This window comes from Mauremys mutica, chromosome 2 (genome assembly GCF_020497125.1).
Source record: "Mauremys mutica isolate MM-2020 ecotype Southern chromosome 2, ASM2049712v1, whole genome shotgun sequence".
Lineage (NCBI taxonomy): Eukaryota > Metazoa > Chordata > Testudines > Geoemydidae > Mauremys > Mauremys mutica.
This window is the reverse complement of record NC_059073.1, coordinates 228,901,604-228,922,206: the sequence shown is the minus strand read 5'-3', so window position 1 is coordinate 228,922,206 and position 20,603 is coordinate 228,901,604. Positions and strand designations below refer to the sequence as shown.

The 20,603-nt window shown below is 41.4% G+C and overlaps 1 protein-coding gene and 1 long non-coding RNA gene across 4 annotated transcripts in view; one reads left to right on the top strand and one right to left on the bottom strand.

Moving 5' to 3' along the window:
* The first annotated feature begins 293 nt into the window (after positions 1 to 293).
* On the top strand, positions 294 to 10,477 carry LOC123364147. The gene is made up of 3 exons (XR_006577012.1): positions 294 to 428; positions 5,939 to 6,022; positions 9,867 to 10,477. It is a non-coding gene; the product is annotated as an uncharacterized LOC123364147 (long non-coding RNA).
* RFTN1 (raftlin, lipid raft linker 1) overlaps positions 7,474 to 20,603 on the bottom strand; it is a 163,339-nt gene continuing 150,209 nt past the window's right edge. For all 3 annotated transcript variants that reach the window (XM_045005979.1, XM_045005978.1, XM_045005980.1), the window contains exons 9-10: positions 20,174 to 20,255; positions 7,474 to 9,114 (exon numbers count right to left, since the gene is read on the bottom strand). In XM_045005979.1, the coding sequence (XP_044861914.1) occupies positions 8,662 to 9,114; positions 20,174 to 20,255 (535 nt within the window). In that variant the 3' untranslated portion in view covers positions 7,474 to 8,661. The remainder of the gene's footprint in view (positions 9,115 to 20,173; positions 20,256 to 20,603) is intronic.

Sequence of the window (20,603 nt, the reverse complement as noted above, 5' to 3'; positions counted from 1 at the left end):
TGCTGAAGAAAATTTTTGCACTGGCAGTCAGCCCCACTTAAATGAGACTCACATCACCATTAGCAGCGCTGGACATGAATTAAACTGTGGGTAAAATCTGTGAAAAGTTTGCTGGTTTAAGGTAAATGTAATGTGAAAATAGTCACTGACCTGGTGAGGTATTAGCACATCCTTTGGCTGAGCTTTCACTGCTCCAAGCACACACAGCCCAGGATTTAACTCACCTGGAAGTCCTTTCCTAACTGCAATCATTGTTCTCGATTGTGATGTCAGCCCACTACAAGACACACAGCTCACCCTCTGGCATGGAGCAAGTCCCTGGGTTGCTCAAATTTGGTCTTCCCTTGGCTTCTTGTTCAAGACATAGGCATAACAGGTGGCAGACAGGCCTGTCCCACTGAATACTAGAATCTGTTGACCACAGCAAGGTAATTCGCCTTGGTGCCTGCTAGATCTGGCTTGAGGATGGTGTGGGGGGAGGAGAAGGAAAGGGGACTAGCTACTCTCCCTGCCTCTTCCCTTTGAGAACCAAATTGGTTTGGGGAGAACTATCTGAAGGGGGGACACTGCAGTGAAGCTGGGTGCTTGTAGCTGGTTATGCTCCTCTGGCTAAGAAGCAAACTGGAGCTCTCTCGCCTACACTGCACAAAGCAACAGAGAGGCCTTATCTCCTGCAGCTGGAAGCCAACTCCCTTATCTTGCCCCAAATACCATGCTTGTTTGGACTGGATACCCATGTCCGGGCAGTCCCAGCCATTTGCAGGCTAGACTGAGTATGATTGGTTGTTCAGGCATGTCAGTCAGGCTCCTCACCTAGCAATTCCTTTTCTTGTCTGTGCCCCGGCAGCCCCCATTGTCCCAGTTTCAAGCACAGCACCTGGGCAGTCACTTTCATTTTCTTGGCCTCTGTCCCAGTCTCTTTCAAGCCTCTAAATGGCAAGGAGGGCTAACACTGACTAAATTAAACAATTACACGAGCTTATCATTGGAACCTTGCCCTCTCTCTCCTTCTCCACCCCCATCACAGCCACCTTGGGACAATGGGTGAGAGTTTTCAAAGTCAACTAGGGGATTTACCCAAACAAGTCCTGTTCATTTGAGTGGAACTTGTGTGACTAAAGCTCTACTTTCCTTTGAAAATTTCAACCATTGCACTTGGGTACTGGTAAGTAATAAAAATCTCTATGAGGTGTCTTGGAGTGGCAATCATTGCCAAAATTGGTCCTCTGAATATTTCAGGATTTGGAAATAGTGTACGCAAACCACTAGGGTGTGAAGAGGTCAAATGCTCCCAGAGAAAGGGTTTTTAAATGTTCAGTACAGTACTTATAACCCAATAAAAGAATAGAGAACTGTTTTTTCAAGATTTTTCTAATAATCACTGTGAACCTGCAAGTGATTGAAAAGTGCATCCATTGGAAAAAAATGTATTGTACCTATTGGCATGATATTTCCTCAGCCTTGTCTACATGGAGGAAGTGACATCAGTTTAACTGAAGGTATCATTTTAAACCAATATAGTTAAACTGGTGCAAACTCTTTGTGGTTTCAAAGTTGTTTAATCTAAAGTGCAATAAACCATTTCCTAACTGATGTAATATACACCACATTAGCCTAGTTTAAGATCCTGATTAATTTCAATTTAATTAAATCAGTTTTAAATCACCCCTTTCATTAATCTGGTTCAATTTTCTTTAGTTAATCTGGTACAAGGGTTTAATTCAGATCCTTATGGATATTTAGGCTTGTCAGGGTTCCCTCCTCACTTTGAACTCTGGGGTACAGATGTGGGGACCTACATGAAAACCTCCCTAAACTTATTTCTACCAGCTTAGGTGTAAAACTTCCCCAAGGCACAAATTCCTTCCTTGCCCTTGGTATTGCTGCCACCACCAAGTGATTTAAACAAACATTCAGGAAGGGCCACTTGGAGCCCTATCTTCCCCAAAATATCCCCCTAAGCCCTTACACCCCCTTTCCTGGGGAGGCTTGGGAATATATCCTAACCAATTTGTTACAAAGTGAGCACAGCTCAAACCCCCTGGGTCTTTAGGACACTGAAAACAATCAAGTTCTTAAAATAAGTTTAAAATCAGCATTTCCTTGTTCTTACTTACTATTTCTGTAATATTAGATGCTTAGTTCAGATATGGCTTAGGGAGATGCATTTTCCCTGCCATGATTCATCGCTGACCCAGAGAGAACAAAGGAACACAAAACAAAAACCTTCCCCCACAGATTTGAAAGTATTTTCTCCCCTTATTGATCCTTTTGGTCAGGTACCAACCAGGTTATCTGAGCTTTTTAACCCTTTACAGGTAAAGGAGGGATTTTATGCTACCCTTAGCTGTATGTTTATGACAAGGGTCCTAACTTCCATTAAAATCAATGAAAGTTAGGAGCCTAAATATCACTGAGGATCTAAATCTTATTAGTCTCTCCTTAGTTCTTTCAAATAGCGGCCAGTGAACTAGTTAACCAGATTTGTAACATCAGCAACTAAAGCTAATAGAATAGTGCTTTAACCACCCACCAGCATGACTGCTCACACTTGTTTCTAGGCCAAGCTAATAGCAAGAGTGTGAAATAAGATGCCTCCCACTCACATTTGTTTCTTCTTTTAGCTTTGTAAATGTTTGGCATCCAATTAGAGCAAAGTAGGTCATCATGTGCAACCAAACACGTTTTCCAGTGGAAATTCACTATTTAACATACATAGTCTCTGTATCAACTATTTTCCTAGAACGCTGGTTGACTTATTTTTTAATTCAGAGAAACTTAGTAAGACACAGGCTTTAAGGACCAGCTTTATACTCAGTTAGTGACAAGATACTGTGCCAATAAAATCTGCAAACAAATGTTGCTAACTATCCAGAGTACAGTGTTTGTATTAAAATTATTTACAGTCTTTTTAAAAATATTCTGTTAAAATAAATACTCTTCAGTTATTGTGGAAAAAAATACAACATGTTTTCTCAAAAAGAACAGGAGGACTTGTGGCACCTTAGAGACTAACAAATTTATTTGAGCATAAGCTTTCGTGGGCTACAGCCCACTTCATCAGATGCATAGAATGGACCATATAGTAAGGATATATATATATACTTACGGAGAATATGAAAAGGTGGGAGTTGCCCTACCAACTCTAAGAGGCTAATTAATTAAGCTGAGCAATTATCAGCAGGAGAAAAAAAACGTTTGTAGCGATAATCAAGATGTCTCTGTCTGAGGGATTGAAGCCAAGCACCAATAACATCTCTATCAAGCATTCTTAAAACTACAGTACCCACCTGCTGAAGTGAAAAAAACAGATCGACAGAGCCAGAAGAGTACCCAGAAGTCACCTACTACAGGACAGTCCCAACAAAGAAAATAACAGAATGCCACTAGCCATTACTTTCAGCCCCCAACTAAAACCTCTCCAGCGCATCATCAAAGATCTACAACCTTTCCTGAAAGATGATCCGTCACTCTCACAGATCTTGGGAGACAGCCCCCCAACCTAAAGCAAATACTCATCAGCAACCACACACCACGGAACAAAAACACTAACCCAGGAACCTATCCTTGCAACAAACCCCAATGCCAACTCTGTCCACATATCAATTCAAGTGACACCATCACTGGACCTAATCACATCAGCCACGCTGTCAGGGGATTGTTCACCTGCACATCTACCAATGTGATATATGCCATCATGTGCCAGCAATGCCCCTCTGCCACGTACATTGGCCAAACCAGACAGTCTCTATGCAAAAGAATAAATGGACACAAATCTGACATCAGGAATCATAACATTCAAAAACCAATAGGAGAACACTTCAACCTCTCTAGTCACTCAGTAACAGACTTAAAGGTGGCAATCTTGCAACAGAAAAGCTTCAAAAACAGACTCCAATGAGAAACTGCTGAACTTGAATTAATATGCAAACTAGGTACCATCAATTTAGGCTTGAATAGAGACTGGGAATGGCAGAGCAACTACACACATTGAATCTATTTCCCCATGTTAAGTATCCTCACACCTTCTTGTCAAACTGTCTGAAATAGATCATCTTATCACTACAAAAGTTTTTTTTCTCCTGCTGATAATTGCTCATCTTAATTAATTAGCCTCTTAGAGTTGCTTGGGCAACTCCCACCTTTTCATGTTCTCCGTAAGTGTATATATGTATCTCTTTACTATATGTTCCATTCCATGCATCTGCTGAAATGGGCTGTAGCCCACAAAAGCTTATGCTCAAATAAATTTGTTAGTCTCTAAGGTGCCACAAGTACTCCTGTTCTTTTTGCGGATACAGACTAACACAGCAGCTACTCTGAAACCCAACATGTTTTCTGTGCATGAAATGGAGTGATTTAAATTTAGCGGCAATTATCCAAATTACATGGACATTTGATGTTGTATGATTATTTTCTCCCTGTTCAGCAAATTGCATTATTTCTTTTAGATGTTGACTGTAGTTTAAAAAAATAGCTTGAACATGCATGATGTGCACTTAGAAAACAGATTTTATTGAGTTAAAATACTGTACAAAGAAAGACTGAGAATTACCAGGCACAAACTATGGGAAAAACTATATTGAACATAAGAACAGCCATGCTATGTCAGACCAATGGTCCATCTAGCCCAGTATCCTGTCCTCCAACAGTGGCCAATGCCAGGTAGTCAGAGGGAATGAACAGAACAGGTAATCATCAAATGATCCATTGCCAGTCGCCCCTTCTCAGCATCTGGCAAACACAGGGTAAGGACACTTCAGCTCATGGTTTTGCATCCCTGCCCATCCTGGCTAATAGGTGTTGATGGACCTATCCTCCATGGACTTAGCTTGTTCTTTTTTGAACCCTGTTATAGTGTTGGCTTTCACAACATCCTCTGGCAAAGAGTTCCACAGGTTGACTGTGCATTGCATGAAGAAATACTTCCTTTTGTTTGTTTTAAACTTACTGCCTATTAATTTCATTTGGTGACCCCTAGTTCTTGTGTTATGAGGAGTAAATAACACTTCCTTACTTGCCTTCTCCACACCAGTCATGATTTTATATACCTCTATCATATCTGCCCCTTAGTCATCTCTTTTCCAAGATGAAAAGTCCCAGTCTTATTAATCTCTCCCCATATGGAAGCTGTTCCATACCCCTAATTAATTTGTTGCCTCTTCTGTACCTTTTCCAATTCCAGTATATCTTTTTTTGAGATATGAGGCAACCAGATCTGCACACAGTATTCAAGATGTGGGCATACCATGGATTTATATAGAGGTAATATATTTTCTGGCTTACTAGCTATCCCTTTTCCTAATGATGCTCAACATTCTTTTAGCATTTTTGACTGCCACTGCACATTGAGTGGATGTTTGTAGAGAACTAGTCACAATGACTCCAACATCTCTTTCTTGAGTGGTAACAGCTAATTTAGACCCCATCATTTCATATGTATAGTTGGGATTATGTTTTCCAGTGTGCATTACTTTGCATTATCAACATTGAATTTCATCTGCCATTTTGTTGCCCAGTCACCCAGTTTTATGAGATCCCTTTGTAATTCTTCACAGTCTGCTCTGGAAGAGGGCCTCATCCTCCCTGATTGAACTAACCTCATTATCTCTAGACTGATTCTTGCCTGCATATTTATACCTGCCTCTGGAAATTTCCACTACATGCATCTGACGAAGTGGGTATTCACCCACGAAAGCGTATGCTCCAATACGTCTGTTAGTCTATAAGGTGCCACAGGACACTTTGTCGCTTTTGAGTAGTTTTGTATCATCTGCAAACTTTGCAACCTCACTGTTTACCTTTTTCCATCTTATTTATGAATATGTTGAACATTATTGATCCCAGTGCAGACCGCTGGGGGACACCATTATTTACCTCTCTCCATTCTGAAAACTGACCATTTATTCCTACCCTTTGTTTCCTATTTTTTAACCAGTTAGTGATCCATGAGAGGACCTTCCCATCTTACGTTTACTTAAGAGCATTTGGTGAGGGACCTTGTCAAAGTCTTTCTGAAAATGTAAGTACACTATATCCACTGAATCACCCTTATCCACATGATTGTTGACCCCCTCAAAGAATTCTAGTAGATTGGTGAAGCATGATTTTCCTTTACTAAAACCATGTTGACTCTTCCCCAACAAATTGTGTTCATCTATGCGTCTGATAATTCTGTTTTTCCACTATAGTTTCAACCAATTTGCCTGGTACTGAAGTTAGGCTTACTGACCTGTAATTGCCGGGATCACCTCTGGAGCTTTTAAAAATTGGCATCACATTAACTAACTTCTAGTCATCTGGTACAGAAGCTGATTTAAATTTTAGGTTACATAGCACAGCTGTTAGTTCTGTAATTTCATATTTGAGTATCTTCCAAACTCTTGGGTGAATATCATCTGCTCCTGGTGACTTATTACTGTTTAGTTTATCAATTTGTTCCAAAACCACCTCTAATGACATCTCAATCTGAGACAGTTCCTCAGATTTGTCATCTAAAAAGAATGGTTCAGGTTTAGGAATCTCCCTCACATACTCAGCTGTGAAGATCGATGTAAATAATTAATTTAGTTACTCTGTAATGGCTTTATTTTCCTTGAGTGCTCCTTTAGCATCTCAATCGTCCAGTGGCCCACTGGTTGTTTAGCAGGCTTCCTGCTTCTGATGTATTTAAAAAATGTTTGCTATTCTTTTTGAGTCTTTGGCTAGCTGTTCTTCAGATTCTTTTTTGGCCTTCCTAATTATATTTTTATACTTCACTTGCCAGAGTTTATGCTTTTTTCTATTTTCCTCAGTAGGATTTAATTCCCACTTTTTAAAGGATGCCTTTTTGCCTCTAACTGCTTCTTTTACTTTGATGTTTAGCCATGGTGGCACTTTTTTGGTCCTCTTACTATGTTTTTTAATTTGGGATATACATTTAAATCAAGCTTCTATTATGGTGTCTTTAAAAAGTTTCCATGCAGCTTGTAGGGATTTCACTTTTGGCATTGTACCTTTCAATTTCTGTTTAACGAACTTCCTCATTTCTGTGTAGTTCCCTTTTCTGAAACTAAATGCTACCATGGTGGGCTGCTTTGGTGTCTCCCAGCCCCAAAGGGATGTTAAATTTCATTATGTTATGGCCACTATTACCAAGCAGTTCATCTATATTCAGCTATATCCAGTTGGACCAGATCCTGTGCTCCACTTAGGACTAAATCAAGAATTGCCTCTCCTCTTGGGGGTTCCAAGACTAGCTGCTCAAAGAAGCAGTCATTTAAAGTGTCAAGAAACTTTATTGTTTACAGAAATGAAAAAATAGAAGGTATTTTTTAAAAACACCATACAGGACTGCCTAACTAATTGTAAACCGGGACTCTAAGGGGATTGCTTATTAAGAAAAGAAAAGCTACTACATGTTACATTTTTAAGCAGACTAAAACTGTTTAAGAGTATATTCAAATATGATCTAAAAAAATTGTTACACATACATTTTACTGTAAAAATTTTAATATACCTCCAAACATGAAAATGTTGACCATTTTACATCATAAAGTTTGTATGTCAGCTGAAAAACATGGTTATCTGTTGTAAAAGAAAGGTTTAGTCATCAGGGTCATTCAGTAGCTTTCACTGACATTTGCCTGGTAGCTATTTGATTAAAAAAAACCCCATCTTTCCTGTGACACACACTACTCCAGTTGATAAATGATGAAAAGTCACATAATAGCAGTTCTAGCAGATGGCGAGTGTATCCACTATTAGTGAATATGTACAATTAATGAGTTACATTTTACGAGCAGTTTTCATTTTCTTTTCTATTTCTTGAAGCCCCAGCAAGCATTGCCGAAGGGCTGATTAGCAACCTAAAAATCCAGAACACCAAAATAAGAGAATAGGGAATCATAGGCATTATGTTAGAGCCATCTGCTTAACATACAACACACATTCATCAAGAGGTTTGTTTCCCCATCAGGTTCCCCTTATGTACCTACAATATTCGTGGTCTGTTTATTGCTTTATATATCTGCAAGAGAAAACTAAATTCAAGAGAATATCAATGAGTAGATATGTTACGGAGATAAATACAGCTACAGCCACTTTATCAAACTTCCCAATTCCAGCCTCTGTAAGCCTAAATACCATTTTCTTGACAACACAAAACAATGACAAAACGACATGGTGCAAATAATTGTTTCAGCAATGATACTTCGATAAAATTATTACATAAGGAAACTGACCAACAATGCTTCTCCTAAACTAATATGAAATACTGAATACAAACCTGTTTTTGTTAAGATAGCACAGAGCAGTTTAAATATCAGCATTTTTTCTTGAGTCACAGAACAAGCCTGACTATGTTTTCACTCCCAACTTGGTAATCACAATACATTTCATCTCTACCTTTAAAACTAAGGACAGTAAAGCCAGTCCTAATCTCAGTAAAGTCAGTGGAAATTTTGCCATTAACTTATGTGGGAGCAAAAGTGGGTCTTACAGTTAGTTGAAACTTTAAGATGCCTGTATGTTAATTGGAGAGAATAAAATTGTATAGGGCATTTACAAAGCCAAATTAAAAGTTGTATTAAGCAATTAAATTAGTGAGGATGATTAGCAAAACTTGTCCTTTAGTTTGGCAAAAGATCTGCAACTCTTTCAGTAATCTTGAGATGCAGGTGATTAATCGCAGGAAGCATCCATAGCTTCAGTCGCATTGTCCCCATCCCCACTGTCAGTTATTAGAACACAGCTTCCTTCATGTCTTATCTGGTTCTCACAGTTGTCCGACGTATCATTGTGACTCAAGCACACTTCCACTTCTTTTTGATCAGTATCATGACTTGGATGCCATTTTTCTTCTGATTCCTCATGGCCATGGATAGATATATCTTTGTCCTCATGCATCTCAGATGTCTTGTCTATGATACTATCCAGTTGTTCATTCAAGACTGGTTTGCAGTTCCCAACATTTTCAATTGTTGACAATTGTGCTTCTAAGTTTCTTGTATTCTCTGTAACTTCACACTCCGGTTTTTCTTCTGCTGTTTGTTTCTCCCTCGAACTTAGTTTAGCCTTGTTAGATTTCTTTGTTTGTTTGTTGTGCATCTCTTCTTTGGAGAACCTCCAGTGAAACTATAAAAAAAAAGATTTGAAAGTTAAAGGTCACTTTAAACATAAATAAAAACTCAAGTAAAAATTTGCTTTCTGAAATAATAATGGTTTAACTTCAGTTCAATGGTTGATCTGGTCAAAGGATCCAACCTCAAAATGTATATTGTATATGAGTACCCAGACTACTTAAAATTGTTATGTTTGTAGCTATTACACACATGTAGATACAACACTTCTGTTCTTTTCTCTGTCTCTACTGCTTTGTATGACTAATCGGTTTCTTGATGAAGGATATTTCAGTGCTGAGGTAATAACCCACAACATCCTGGCAGACATTCCAAACTGTTCTGAAAGCAAGAAAATGGAAAGCTGTGCTAATGTAGACAAACAGAGGAAGAGATCCTGGAGTATTAGTCCAGTTTTTCAACAAGTTAGTAGCAGAAGTAACAAAGCCTGACTGAGAACACAAGCGCACACATTCACCAAGTGTGTGAAGATAGCAACTCAGAAAATTTACAAATTCAGCTTTTAAGGTGCAATTCCACTGCTTGTTTTATGACTATTTATCCTCTCTCTCAGATATGTGTAAGCATGTATATAAAGTGCGCTATGTAGACATTGATATAAAACCAAAATGTGAAAGAGCTGTGCAAGAACAGTTTTATAAGAAAATCATTCAAGTATCGTGTATCATACAGAAAAGTTCTGTACTCCTATCCTATGTACTGTTTGGAATGTGCCACAAAATAACTCTAAAGTGTTTTCTTTTTCAGAAGCCCACAGTTCCCACAGGACCAGCATTTGCAAGACTAAACCAGCATTTTGAAACTTTCAGGAAGTTTTCCAAGTCAGTCTGTGGACTAAAAAATTCCAAATGTATAATCTGATCTGCTTGTGCTAAGCCATACATACAGTGCAGAATCCAGAAGTGATTTTACAGTACAATGTTTTAAACATTGAGCATTTAAAAGACCAAGTGATAAACAGTGCAAGTAAGTAGCAAAACATTCTGAGCCGTTTGTATGAAAGTTTCTGGGGCAGAATGCACAAGGCCACCTCCTACAACGCACATCACAAGACTCATCATGACCACCATTTTGGATGATCTATGTTGACTAATGCTGAAGGCTGTATTTTGACTAGCAATAAAAGTAACTATGGTTTCTTGAAACGTTGATGCAATAGTCATAGAATTAAAATCAGAAGGGACCACCAGATCGTCTAGTCTGTCCTCCAATATATCACAGGCCACCAAAACCACCTACCACTTGCATACTGAATGCAACAACTGAAATTAACTCAAGGTATAGCCCTCAGGAGACTATTGCGTGCCACAGGCAAAGAATAGGAGAGACCAAGGACCCTGCAAGGGCAGGAAATTTATTGAGAGGTACCCAGATGAATCTGGCAGGCAATTTGGACCACATGCTCCAAAGGAAGATGAAAACCCCCCAAGACCACTGGATAATCAGCTGAATGTGAGCTCCCAGTGTGATGCTGTGGCCAAAAGAGCTAATGCAATCCTGGGATGGATAAACAGGGGAATCTCGAGAAAGAGTAAGAGCAGAGAGGTTACTTTACATCTGTATTTGAGACTTGTGCACCCACTGCTGGAATATTGTTACTCCTTGGGGGATTCTGTGCACCTGCAGCAAACAGCCCTCCCTACAGAATTCTTGCTTTTCCCTGCAGAAAATGTCAGGGAAGCTGCGCTGCGGAGGGAAACCATGTGTGCAGTTTTTTGGGGGGATTACCCCCCAAACATTGCTGAGGCATGGGGGGGCACACAGGGTTATGTGCCACTGCCCCCCCCTTTGTGCAAACGCAAAACTGCCCAGCTCAGAGGCTGCGTCTTGGGCTCTGCTGACCCTGAAGCTGAATGCAGCCTCCTGGCTCCTAGTGCCAGTGGTGCTCCCCTTCTGTGTGCTGGGAGCCTTCCTATTTCCTGTGGAATGAGTTTCCGCGGTGGGGCTGGGTAACAGCGGGTGGGGGAAATGAGGGAAGGGGGCTAAGGAGATAGGGGGGAGAGGCAGTGGGGAAGGAAGGGGGGTGGAATAGGGCGGGGGAGGGGAATATGGGAGTGAGGGATGGAGAAGAAAAGGGAATCGGGGGGGAAGTGTGAGCCTGACATGCTGTGACCCCTTGGCAGCAGCTGGGGTTCCCCCATTAAGCAAGCCTATCAAACCCGCACCCTGACAAGCCCTACTGCCATACACCTGGACCCCTCTGACAAGGCCCCCACCCCACTGAGCCCCAACCAGCTGCACCTGGACCCCCACCCATCAAGCCCCACTCCCCCAGCACCCAGACCCCCCCACTGAGCCCCCACCCCCAGGCTGCCCCGCCAAGCCCCATCTCCCCACCCCCGGTGCATCCAGATCACCCACGGAGCTGCCCGCACCCAGACTGCCCCACACCTGAATCCCCCCATACTAAGCCCCTCCACACTTGGATACTGCTGGGCTGAGCCTGCCCAGCCACACCTGGCAAAGAGGGGCAGGAACACGGGGTGTTTCTGGGGCAGGCCCAGCCCTTGCACTGTGTCAGGATCAGGTGCAGCCTCACTGCCGAGTCCCTGTACTGGGGGAGGTGGAGGCTTCAGGGTGATCTCCCACCTCAATGCAGCCAGTGGCCTGTGCTCCCCACTGCCATGCTGGAGCCACATTTATTTATTGACAAATAAAACTTGCAGAATTTTGCAGAATTTTAAAATATTGTTCATATAATTTTTAATTTTTTTGGCACAGAATTCCCTTAGGAGTAATATTGTGTTCAGTATTAATGCCCACGATTCAAGAAGGATGTTGATAAATTGGTGAGGGTTCAAAGAAGAGCCACAAGAATGATTAAATGATTAGAAAATAGGCCTTATGGTAATAGCCTCAAGGAGCTCAGTCTATTTAGCTTATCAAAGAGAAGATTAAGGGGTGACTTGATTACAGCCATAAGTACCTACATGGGGAACAAATATTTCATAATGGGCTGAGTTGTCTAGCAGAGGAAGGCATAACACATCCAATGGATGGAAGTTCGAGCTAGACAAATTCAGACTGGAAATAAGGTGTAAATTTTTAATGGCAAGAGTAATTAACCATTGGAACAATGTACCAAGGGGTTGTGGTGGATTCTCCATCACTGACAGTTTTTTAACTCAAGACTGGATGTTCTTCTAAAAGATATGCTCTCAGAATTATTTTGGGGATGTTCTGTGGCCTGTAGTATACAGGAGGACAGACTAGATAATCATAATGGTCTCTTCTGGCCTTAAAATGTATGAATCTATTAATCAGACCTATGGGAAAATTCCTTCCTGACCCCACATATGGCGATCAGTTAGATCCTGAGCATGTGAGCAAGAACCAGTCAGCCAAGCACCTAAGAGCATTGGCCAACTCCGTCCATTGTCCCACCTCCAGCTGTGACCATCTCTGATGCTTCAGAGGGATGAAAAGAAAAAAGAAACAATGGGGAGGAGAGAATCCCTTCCTGACCCCTAATAGGTGTAATGTGCTTATAATGTCTGAAAATTACTCAGAGGACAAAGGATTTATCTGCCTCATTCCTGAAGGAAAAGTCAACCTTCCCAAGCAAAGTCAGCCTAAACTTTCAAGTGGTTAGTTACTTCACCATTTAAACAAATTGTCTCACCAATTTGCCAGCACTCAGGTTCCACTCTGCATCGTGCTGCATGCCAACAGCTGGGCCCTCACCTGCCGGCTGTGAAAAACTCAGCAGCAGCTCCTATCGGGGACTGGGCAGATCCAGGAAGTGGGACGAACCCATTACCTGAGGGCTCACCAGCAGGGAGGGTAAACTAAGGAGTCGGGCGAGAAGGGAGGGAATCCAGGAGGGTCAGGTTGGTGAGGGGAGGGCTCCCTTGAGGGCCCTTGGAAGGTTGGGCTGGTGAGGGGTGCTTTGCCTCACACATTTGCAGTTCTTCTGGCACCCATGCTTTCCATACTACATAAAATATAGGAGGCTGTGGACCTTATCTGGCTGTCCAGAAGTCATTTTCCCAGTGCTAGAGGTATATAAAATCATGAGTGATGTTGAGAAAGTGGATAAGGAAAAGTTATTTACTTATTCCCATAATACAAGAACTAGGGGTCACCAAATGAAATTAATAGGCAGCAGGTTTAAAACAAATAAAAGGAAGTTCTTCTTCACGCAGCGCACAGTCAACTTGTGGAACTCCTTACCTGAGGAGGTTGTGAAGGCTAGGACTATAACAATGTTTAAAAGGGGACTGGATAAATTCATGGTGGCTAAGTCCATAAATGGCTATTAGCCAGGATGGGTAAGAATGGTGTCCCTAGCCTCTGTTCGTCAGAGGATGGAGATGGATGGCAGGAGAGAGATCACTTGATCATTGCCTGTTAGGTTCACTCCCTCAGGGGCACCTGGCATTGGCCACTGTCGGTAGACAGATATTGGGCTAGATGGACCTTTGGTCTGACCCGGTACGGCCTTTCTTATGTTCTTATGCTACAGGTCTATACCAGAGACCACCAAGAGGACAGCTCATGATCACAAATCTTTTGCCCTCCTTAGCAATTTGATGCAAGAGGACCACCCAAAACCGTATCTTAGAGAAAAAACCTTTTCCAAACCAAGTTTTGAAAACCAGCCTTCCATTTTGCACCTACAGTTTTAAGCCCACAAACAACTGTGAGCAGAAAGTCTGCCATTTGTGATCCTGTTCTGCTCACAGATAAGGTAGTTGTGTAAATCCCGTATGTTATACCCACAATTGCACATGCAATTGCTTGCAAGCATACAGAGGCATGGTTGAGACTCTTACTTCATAACACTGAAGTAATGCTCCAGCTGGCCAAACTCTGAGGGAGCAAAAAATCCTCTAGCAGTAGCTAGATTTAGCCTATATTCTTTTATGTTTTATTTGAGTCTAGATGTCGTTCACCAAACGTATCTTGCATATAAATATATTAAAGAGAACACCACAATTTTTTAACTTGTGTCTAAATTTAGACACTCGAAAAAAGTGTCCTGATTTTCAGAGGTGCTGAGCATCCACAATTCCCATTTAAATCATTTAGAGTTTTCCGTGAGTAGTGGCCAAAATGTTAAAAAGTTTCTTCTGAACTAAGGTCAGCCTTTACGGGGTTTAATGTCCATGAAGCCTAATTTCTGCTGAAATGAGCCTTGATTTTGTCTCAAGAAACAGCAGATAAACTTTACGAGTAATTAGATTAAAGCAGCAGCCTGTGATGGGGCAATGAGAGGTACAGTTATCGCTATCTTATTGCAGAGTTTTTACAATTCCTTATATGTTACCTTTCTGTTCAGCTGAACTGCATAGCACCTGACTAGTTCATATGAAGGATTTAGTTTCCACCACTGCAATTTCATTTTAATCTTATCAGCACCACATATTTTCCCCTCCAAGTGTTTATCTACAAAAAAGTTTTAAACATGTTGTAATCAAAAATTAAATAAAGCTATCAGATCTTAGTGCCTATGCTTTTGTGCTGTTCAGAATGCTTAGCAACTGATTCAAATGTAAGGTGGTTTATGTCAGGCATTTACCAGCAGCTGAATAACAATGACAGCTTTTTATAGAACTACTATGAATTTGGATGATTTTACCTCTCCCATATTTTTCTTGAACCTTTGACTGAAAACCATCATATTTTATTACTTGTACTTTTGTACTACATTTATTTCAAACTTCCTGCACGTAAATAATCTCTTATCAATAGACATTTGTAAAATTTGAATGAACCTTTTCAATGGTATATGTAAAAATAATATTTTCAGTCACACTTGTTGGTTTGCAGCTGCCACTACCGTTGACTCATTAGTTATGGATGTATCTATTATAGGTTCCCATCCTCTTCATTAAAACTCACAAAGCAAACAAAAGCAGGGTCCATGATGATAACCACCCCAACCCTCAGCCCAGCTCCTCCTAAATAGCCTGAGAAAGACAGGTTTTGCAGCATGCCTAGAAGAGTAATAAATCTGGGCTCTGGCTAACCAAGTAGCAGAAGTGAATTCCAACATAAAGGATACCATGCCAGCAGCTTACTCTTGTTTATATTAAGGGGGATCCAGCTTGAGCATCTCTGCTGATCTCACCTGTGGCAACAGTGAGCAGCTAATAGTGGAGTTTCCAGGAGAGAGTTTGGGGGATTTGCTTTATTAGTACGGTTTTGACTCAGCAACAAGGATAGAGAGTCATCAGCTAGTCTGATAGTCATCAGTGGTCTGCAGTGGATGTGCCATCTTCTGCTTCCTGCCTGAAGAGAGAGGAGACTTTGTCTTGTCTGTATGAAGTGCAAGCTAATAGCCCTGATGGAGGTGAAGGTTTGTGGTCTTGAGGAACAGCTGACTACCTTGCAAAGCACCAGGGATACGGAGGATTTTCTGGTCAATACTACAGCAAATCCCACAGGGGATGGTAACAGAATCAGGTGACAAGAGCAGACAAGGAAATAAAGATAGGAAATTTGTCACCACCAGAAGTAGGAGAACCCAAAGGGCATCTTCACAGCTGGATATATCAGGTGCTGAGTAAGACATCTGAAAAGAACAACCAGCAAGACCCAATTGGAGCAAAGGACCTATAGACAGCAGAGAAAAGAGCTAAGAACTTCTGCCCAGCTCAAACTAGATGGACTCAGACAAGTTCAAGAGAGCATATCCACAACTGGCCAGAGAGCAAGACAATCCTGAATGGGGATTACATGCTAAAGAGAATGGAAAGGACATTCTGCAAGGGCTAGAAGGACAGCAAGACAATTTGTTGTTGCCTTCCAGGAGCAAAGACAAGGGACATCACCACAGGAATAAACAAAATTCTGAAGTTGACAGGAGAGATTCTTTAGGTGGTGATCCACATTGGTGCCAATGACACTACATCTGGCACTATTCCAGAGATTCTGGAAGACTTCATGGATCTAGGAAGGAACTGAAAGAGAGAAATATCCAGATTCTGGGAATCCTTCCTATGCCTCAAGTGAGAGAAGAAAGAGGATATCAGAGATGAACAGTTGGTTAAGTAAGTGGTGTAGGGGAGAAGGTTTTGTGGAATATTGGGGTAGAAATGGTACCGATCTCCTGGGTGACAGACCAGCAAGGGTATCTGAGAGGGCTTTAAACTAACCATGAAAGGCAGAGGGTGTTAATCGAGCAATCATGGTGCCAACACCCAAATATGCAAACCAGCCTCATGGTGTCATGCATATGACAAATCCAAGTACAAAGGCTCTTGTAAGGGACACATTTTTAATCATCTATATTCTGATGCTAGGAGCCTAAGTTACAAACAAGAGGAGTTGGAAATGCTCATATCTGAGAAGAAATATGATATGGTTGGTATTACTAGAACTTGTGGGATGGTTCATATGATTGGAACATTAAAACTGATGGTTACAACTTATTCCATAGAAATAGAGGGAAAAAGAGGAGGGGGTAGCACTTTACATCAAAGACACAGGAGACTGGAGTGTTACCCAAGGACCTCTTGATGCCAACTGGCATAGGGAACAGGAGATGCACAGAGTTTTACATGGATCCCGTGCATCAGGTACGCACATAATAATTCACCAAAGGGTGGTAGGTGAGGTCTCTACTGAGAGCCAGTAGTCCATTGATGATCATAATCATTTTGAATTGCATGTACAATTAATATTTAAGGAGCTATGTATCTTTAATAGGAATTATGTTCTCAAAGCCTAGGCCTTAAGGCAGGTAACCAGGAGATGATGTGACTCAGACTGGTTCCTTCCAGACAGGATGTAATAAATGCTTATCTCCCTGTCTGGGCATTGTGTATTGTCCATGGCACAACACAGATCTATTTGCATCTGGAGCCAAAATGCTAATCAAGGGATTGTGAAATCTTCAAGAGAGGAAATTTACAAGAAGAAATAAAACAGCGGGAGGGGGATCCTGTTTATGAGTAAAGAGAATGAATTGTTGGAATATATGTGGGGGGTGCAGATACCCCCCTGCACCCTTCACTGAGGAGGCAAGCTGGCAGTGTGACTTGTCTCACAAACAGAAAATCACAACTGAGCCTGGCAGTAAAACGCTGGGAGGACTTTGGGACGGGCTTTGCTATGTAAGACAGGAAAGTAACTTGTTAAATAAATCTAGGTTCTCGAATGCAAGTTATGAAATTATTTTATAGTAACTATTTATTTCCAATATTCCTACGTGCTGTCATTTGAATCTCTTCTCTTTGTTAAATAAACTTTTGCTTGTTTTCCCTATAAAAATATCTAAGTGCTGCATGTTAAATGGAACTGTGATCTGAGGTGAAACTGTAAGCTGGAGTGCTCTGCTTCTCTGGGAGCAGCAAATCTGTGAGCTCTGTGAGTGTCCAATGGATCAAGGGCTAGATACTCCTGGGGGCCGCTTGGAGGGCTCGGCTGTTGGAGTGGGCCCATCACTGACCGGCAGAGAGCCAGCGGTGCCTGCCTCGGCTGAGAGAGGCATGCTTGTGCTGCCCAGGGCTGGTGGAGTCAGGGAGTTGACACATGACAGACACAGATAAGGCTTCTTCATGCTAAGCACAGGTGGTAGTGAGGTGCCTCCCAGCCATGGGTAGCCTTGGGAAGTGTTACACTGAGTCATAAAGGATTCAGAATCACAGGACCTTGAACGCTTATAAATTAAAGTTCTAACTAGTAAAACCAAAGATGGGCTACTGGCAGGCATGTGTTACTGGTCACCAAATTCCACTAGTGAGCAGAATGAACTGCTCCTTAGGCATCTGCCCATAAAGGGTAGAAGGAAAAAATGCGTTATCATGGGTGACTTCAGCCTGGGGGATATTTGCTGGACATCTCATGTAACCAGTAAAAAAATTTCCTTAAAGTTTCTAAACATTAATAACTGATGATTTCTTAACACAGAAATTCCTGAAACCAAAATGATGGGGTGAGGGAGCTCAATACTGGATGTCATTCTGATGGCCAAAGATGATTTAACAGCAGGCCTAAAAATCAGTGGTTGCCTAGATACTAGTCATGATCTGATTATATTTACTTTATGCAAACAGAATATGGCAGCAGCTAGTAATATGTTTATTTGGAACTTTAAGAGGGCCAACTTTCCAAAGAATAAGGCAATTAATTGTCAGTATAACTGACTGGGAATATAAATTTAAAATGGGAAGTGTTAACAAAAACTGGTAATTGATCAAGAACATCCTACTGGATGCCCAACAGCCACGAAAAAGGTTATCCTGGGCAACAAGTCATCCTGGTTAAAAGCAGTCCACATGGTGGGGCTACCCCTGAAACTGTAGACTCTGGGAGCCCCGGCAGTAGCACAGTGAAACTGACAGTCTTATCAGTTTTGATGCTGCTAGTAATAGTGATGAAACTGACAAGACTGTCAATTTTACTCAGTAGCTGTCTGAGACTGGGGAGCAGATTTTACTTTGGAAACTCCATATGTCAGTGATTCTGAAACAAATTTTGGGAGGATTTCTGGTTCATAGTAAATAAAAAACAAACTGAATTACTTCCCATTCAGAATGAAATCAAATTTTAAAACTGCAAAATTTCCTGTGAACTGGAAATCCCGTGATTTGGCCAGCTCTACTCCTAATGTCCAACTCCACTTAAAAAGCAGGCTCAACATTCTGCACTAGCTGAACTTCTGAATGGTCCCAAGGTGTCATCCCATTGCATTGGTAACTAATGTTAGTGTAGCTGCAGTACATAGAACAGGAATAAAATGAAGGCAACACTAGTAGCTTCCAGGGGCGGCTCTAGCCATTTTGCCGCCCCAAGCACGGAGGTCCACCGGAGCCGCCTGCCGCCCTCCCGGCGACCGGCAGAGCGACCCCCGCAGCATGCCGCCCCAAGCACACACTTGGCGTGCTGGGGCCTGGAGCCGCCCCTGGTAGCGTCTTCATCCTCCGATGGCTTGCTTTCACTAGATGGGTTGTATTTCATCTTCATATTTCACTTGTTTGGCTCCCTTGCATGCAGGTTGGGAAAGGTGAAACACATGTGAACAAGACCTGCTGGTTGGCAATCTGCCATTTTTTTGCCTTGTACAAATCTCTGTATTTTCTCCTACCTTTTAAAGTATGACATGTTTGGGCCAGGCTTTCTGCCTGCTGGTCATTTCATAAAGGGAAGTGAAACACTTCAGGGAAGTGGGAATAAAATGAAGATTCACTGATACCTGTCAGCTGCATGCTCCATTAACTCTAGCTTGGTTTGGTTACTTTTTATAGCAGGGGGTTGGCAACCTTTCAGAAGTCGTGTGCCGAGTCTTCATTTATTCATTCTAATTTAAGGTTTCGCATGCCAGTAATACATTTTAACGTTCTTCAAAGGTCTCTTTCTATAAGTCTATAATATATAACTAAACTATTGTTGTATGTAAAGTAAATAAGGTTTTTAAAATGTTTAAGAAGCTTCATTTAAAATTAAATAAAATGCAGAGCCCCGGGACCGGTGACCAGGACCCGGGCAGTGTGAGTGTCACTGAGGTTGCCTACCCCTGTTTTATAGGTTAGTGAAATTCTCCCAATCTCATATGTTAGTATTTATTTATATTACAGAAGCACCTAGAAGCTCCAACTGAGATTAAGGCCCCACTCTACTAGACTGTCCAAAAATATAGCAAGAGACAGTCCTCTGCCCCCAAAAGTTTACAATCTTAACGGATAAGGCAGACAAAAGGTGGGAGAAAGGAAATATTATGGTCCCCATCGTACAAATCATGAACAGGGTCAGAGAGAGAGGTAAAGTGACTTGCCCAAGATCACATAGGAAGTCTGTGGCACAACTAGGAATTGAGCCTACATCTCCTAAATCCCACTCCAATTCCTCGCTGTGTTTACTGTTTTTAGTATACCACATAGTCTCTAGCTCCCTCCAATGGAAGGAAGAGTGACGGACAGAACCTTTCATGTCCTTTGAGTATTTTGTTATTTCTTTGGTTTAATAGTTCACATCAGAGTTCTAAAGTGTTCTGATAATATTCAGCAAATCTTCTAAGCCATTAGAAATGTTGAAACTGCTGTGGAAAATCAATTAGCGTATTAGAGTACTGCCACGATAAACGTACACAGGAATTCAAGGTCATTTACCTTAGATTCTTTCTTCTTTGCTTTCTGGGGTAGAGAAGGTCGCTGAAGAAAGACAATCTGCTTAGTGGCTAAATTCCCTTCCCTGTAAAACATAATCCTGAAAATGAGTCAAGCTTATACAAAGTAGGATTCAAAATCCAAGAAATACCTCAGTCATTTGCTTAAACTGGGCAAAAGAGAACCACCAGAAATGACCGAAACATCTGACTGTCTCAAGTGCGTATGGATAGAATGGTATTTGTTGGGAAGCATCAGCCTAATTTAGGCTCATGTCTAATTTGATGCACCTAAAATCCCAGTTCAATCGCTGTTTTTTCTACCAAATGTTTTAGAATTTAGAATGTGCAACACAGAATAAAGTTTTTGAAAAAAAAATCAGTCTATGTGACATGCACTATAATCTTTATGTGCACTACAATGTCAATTACAC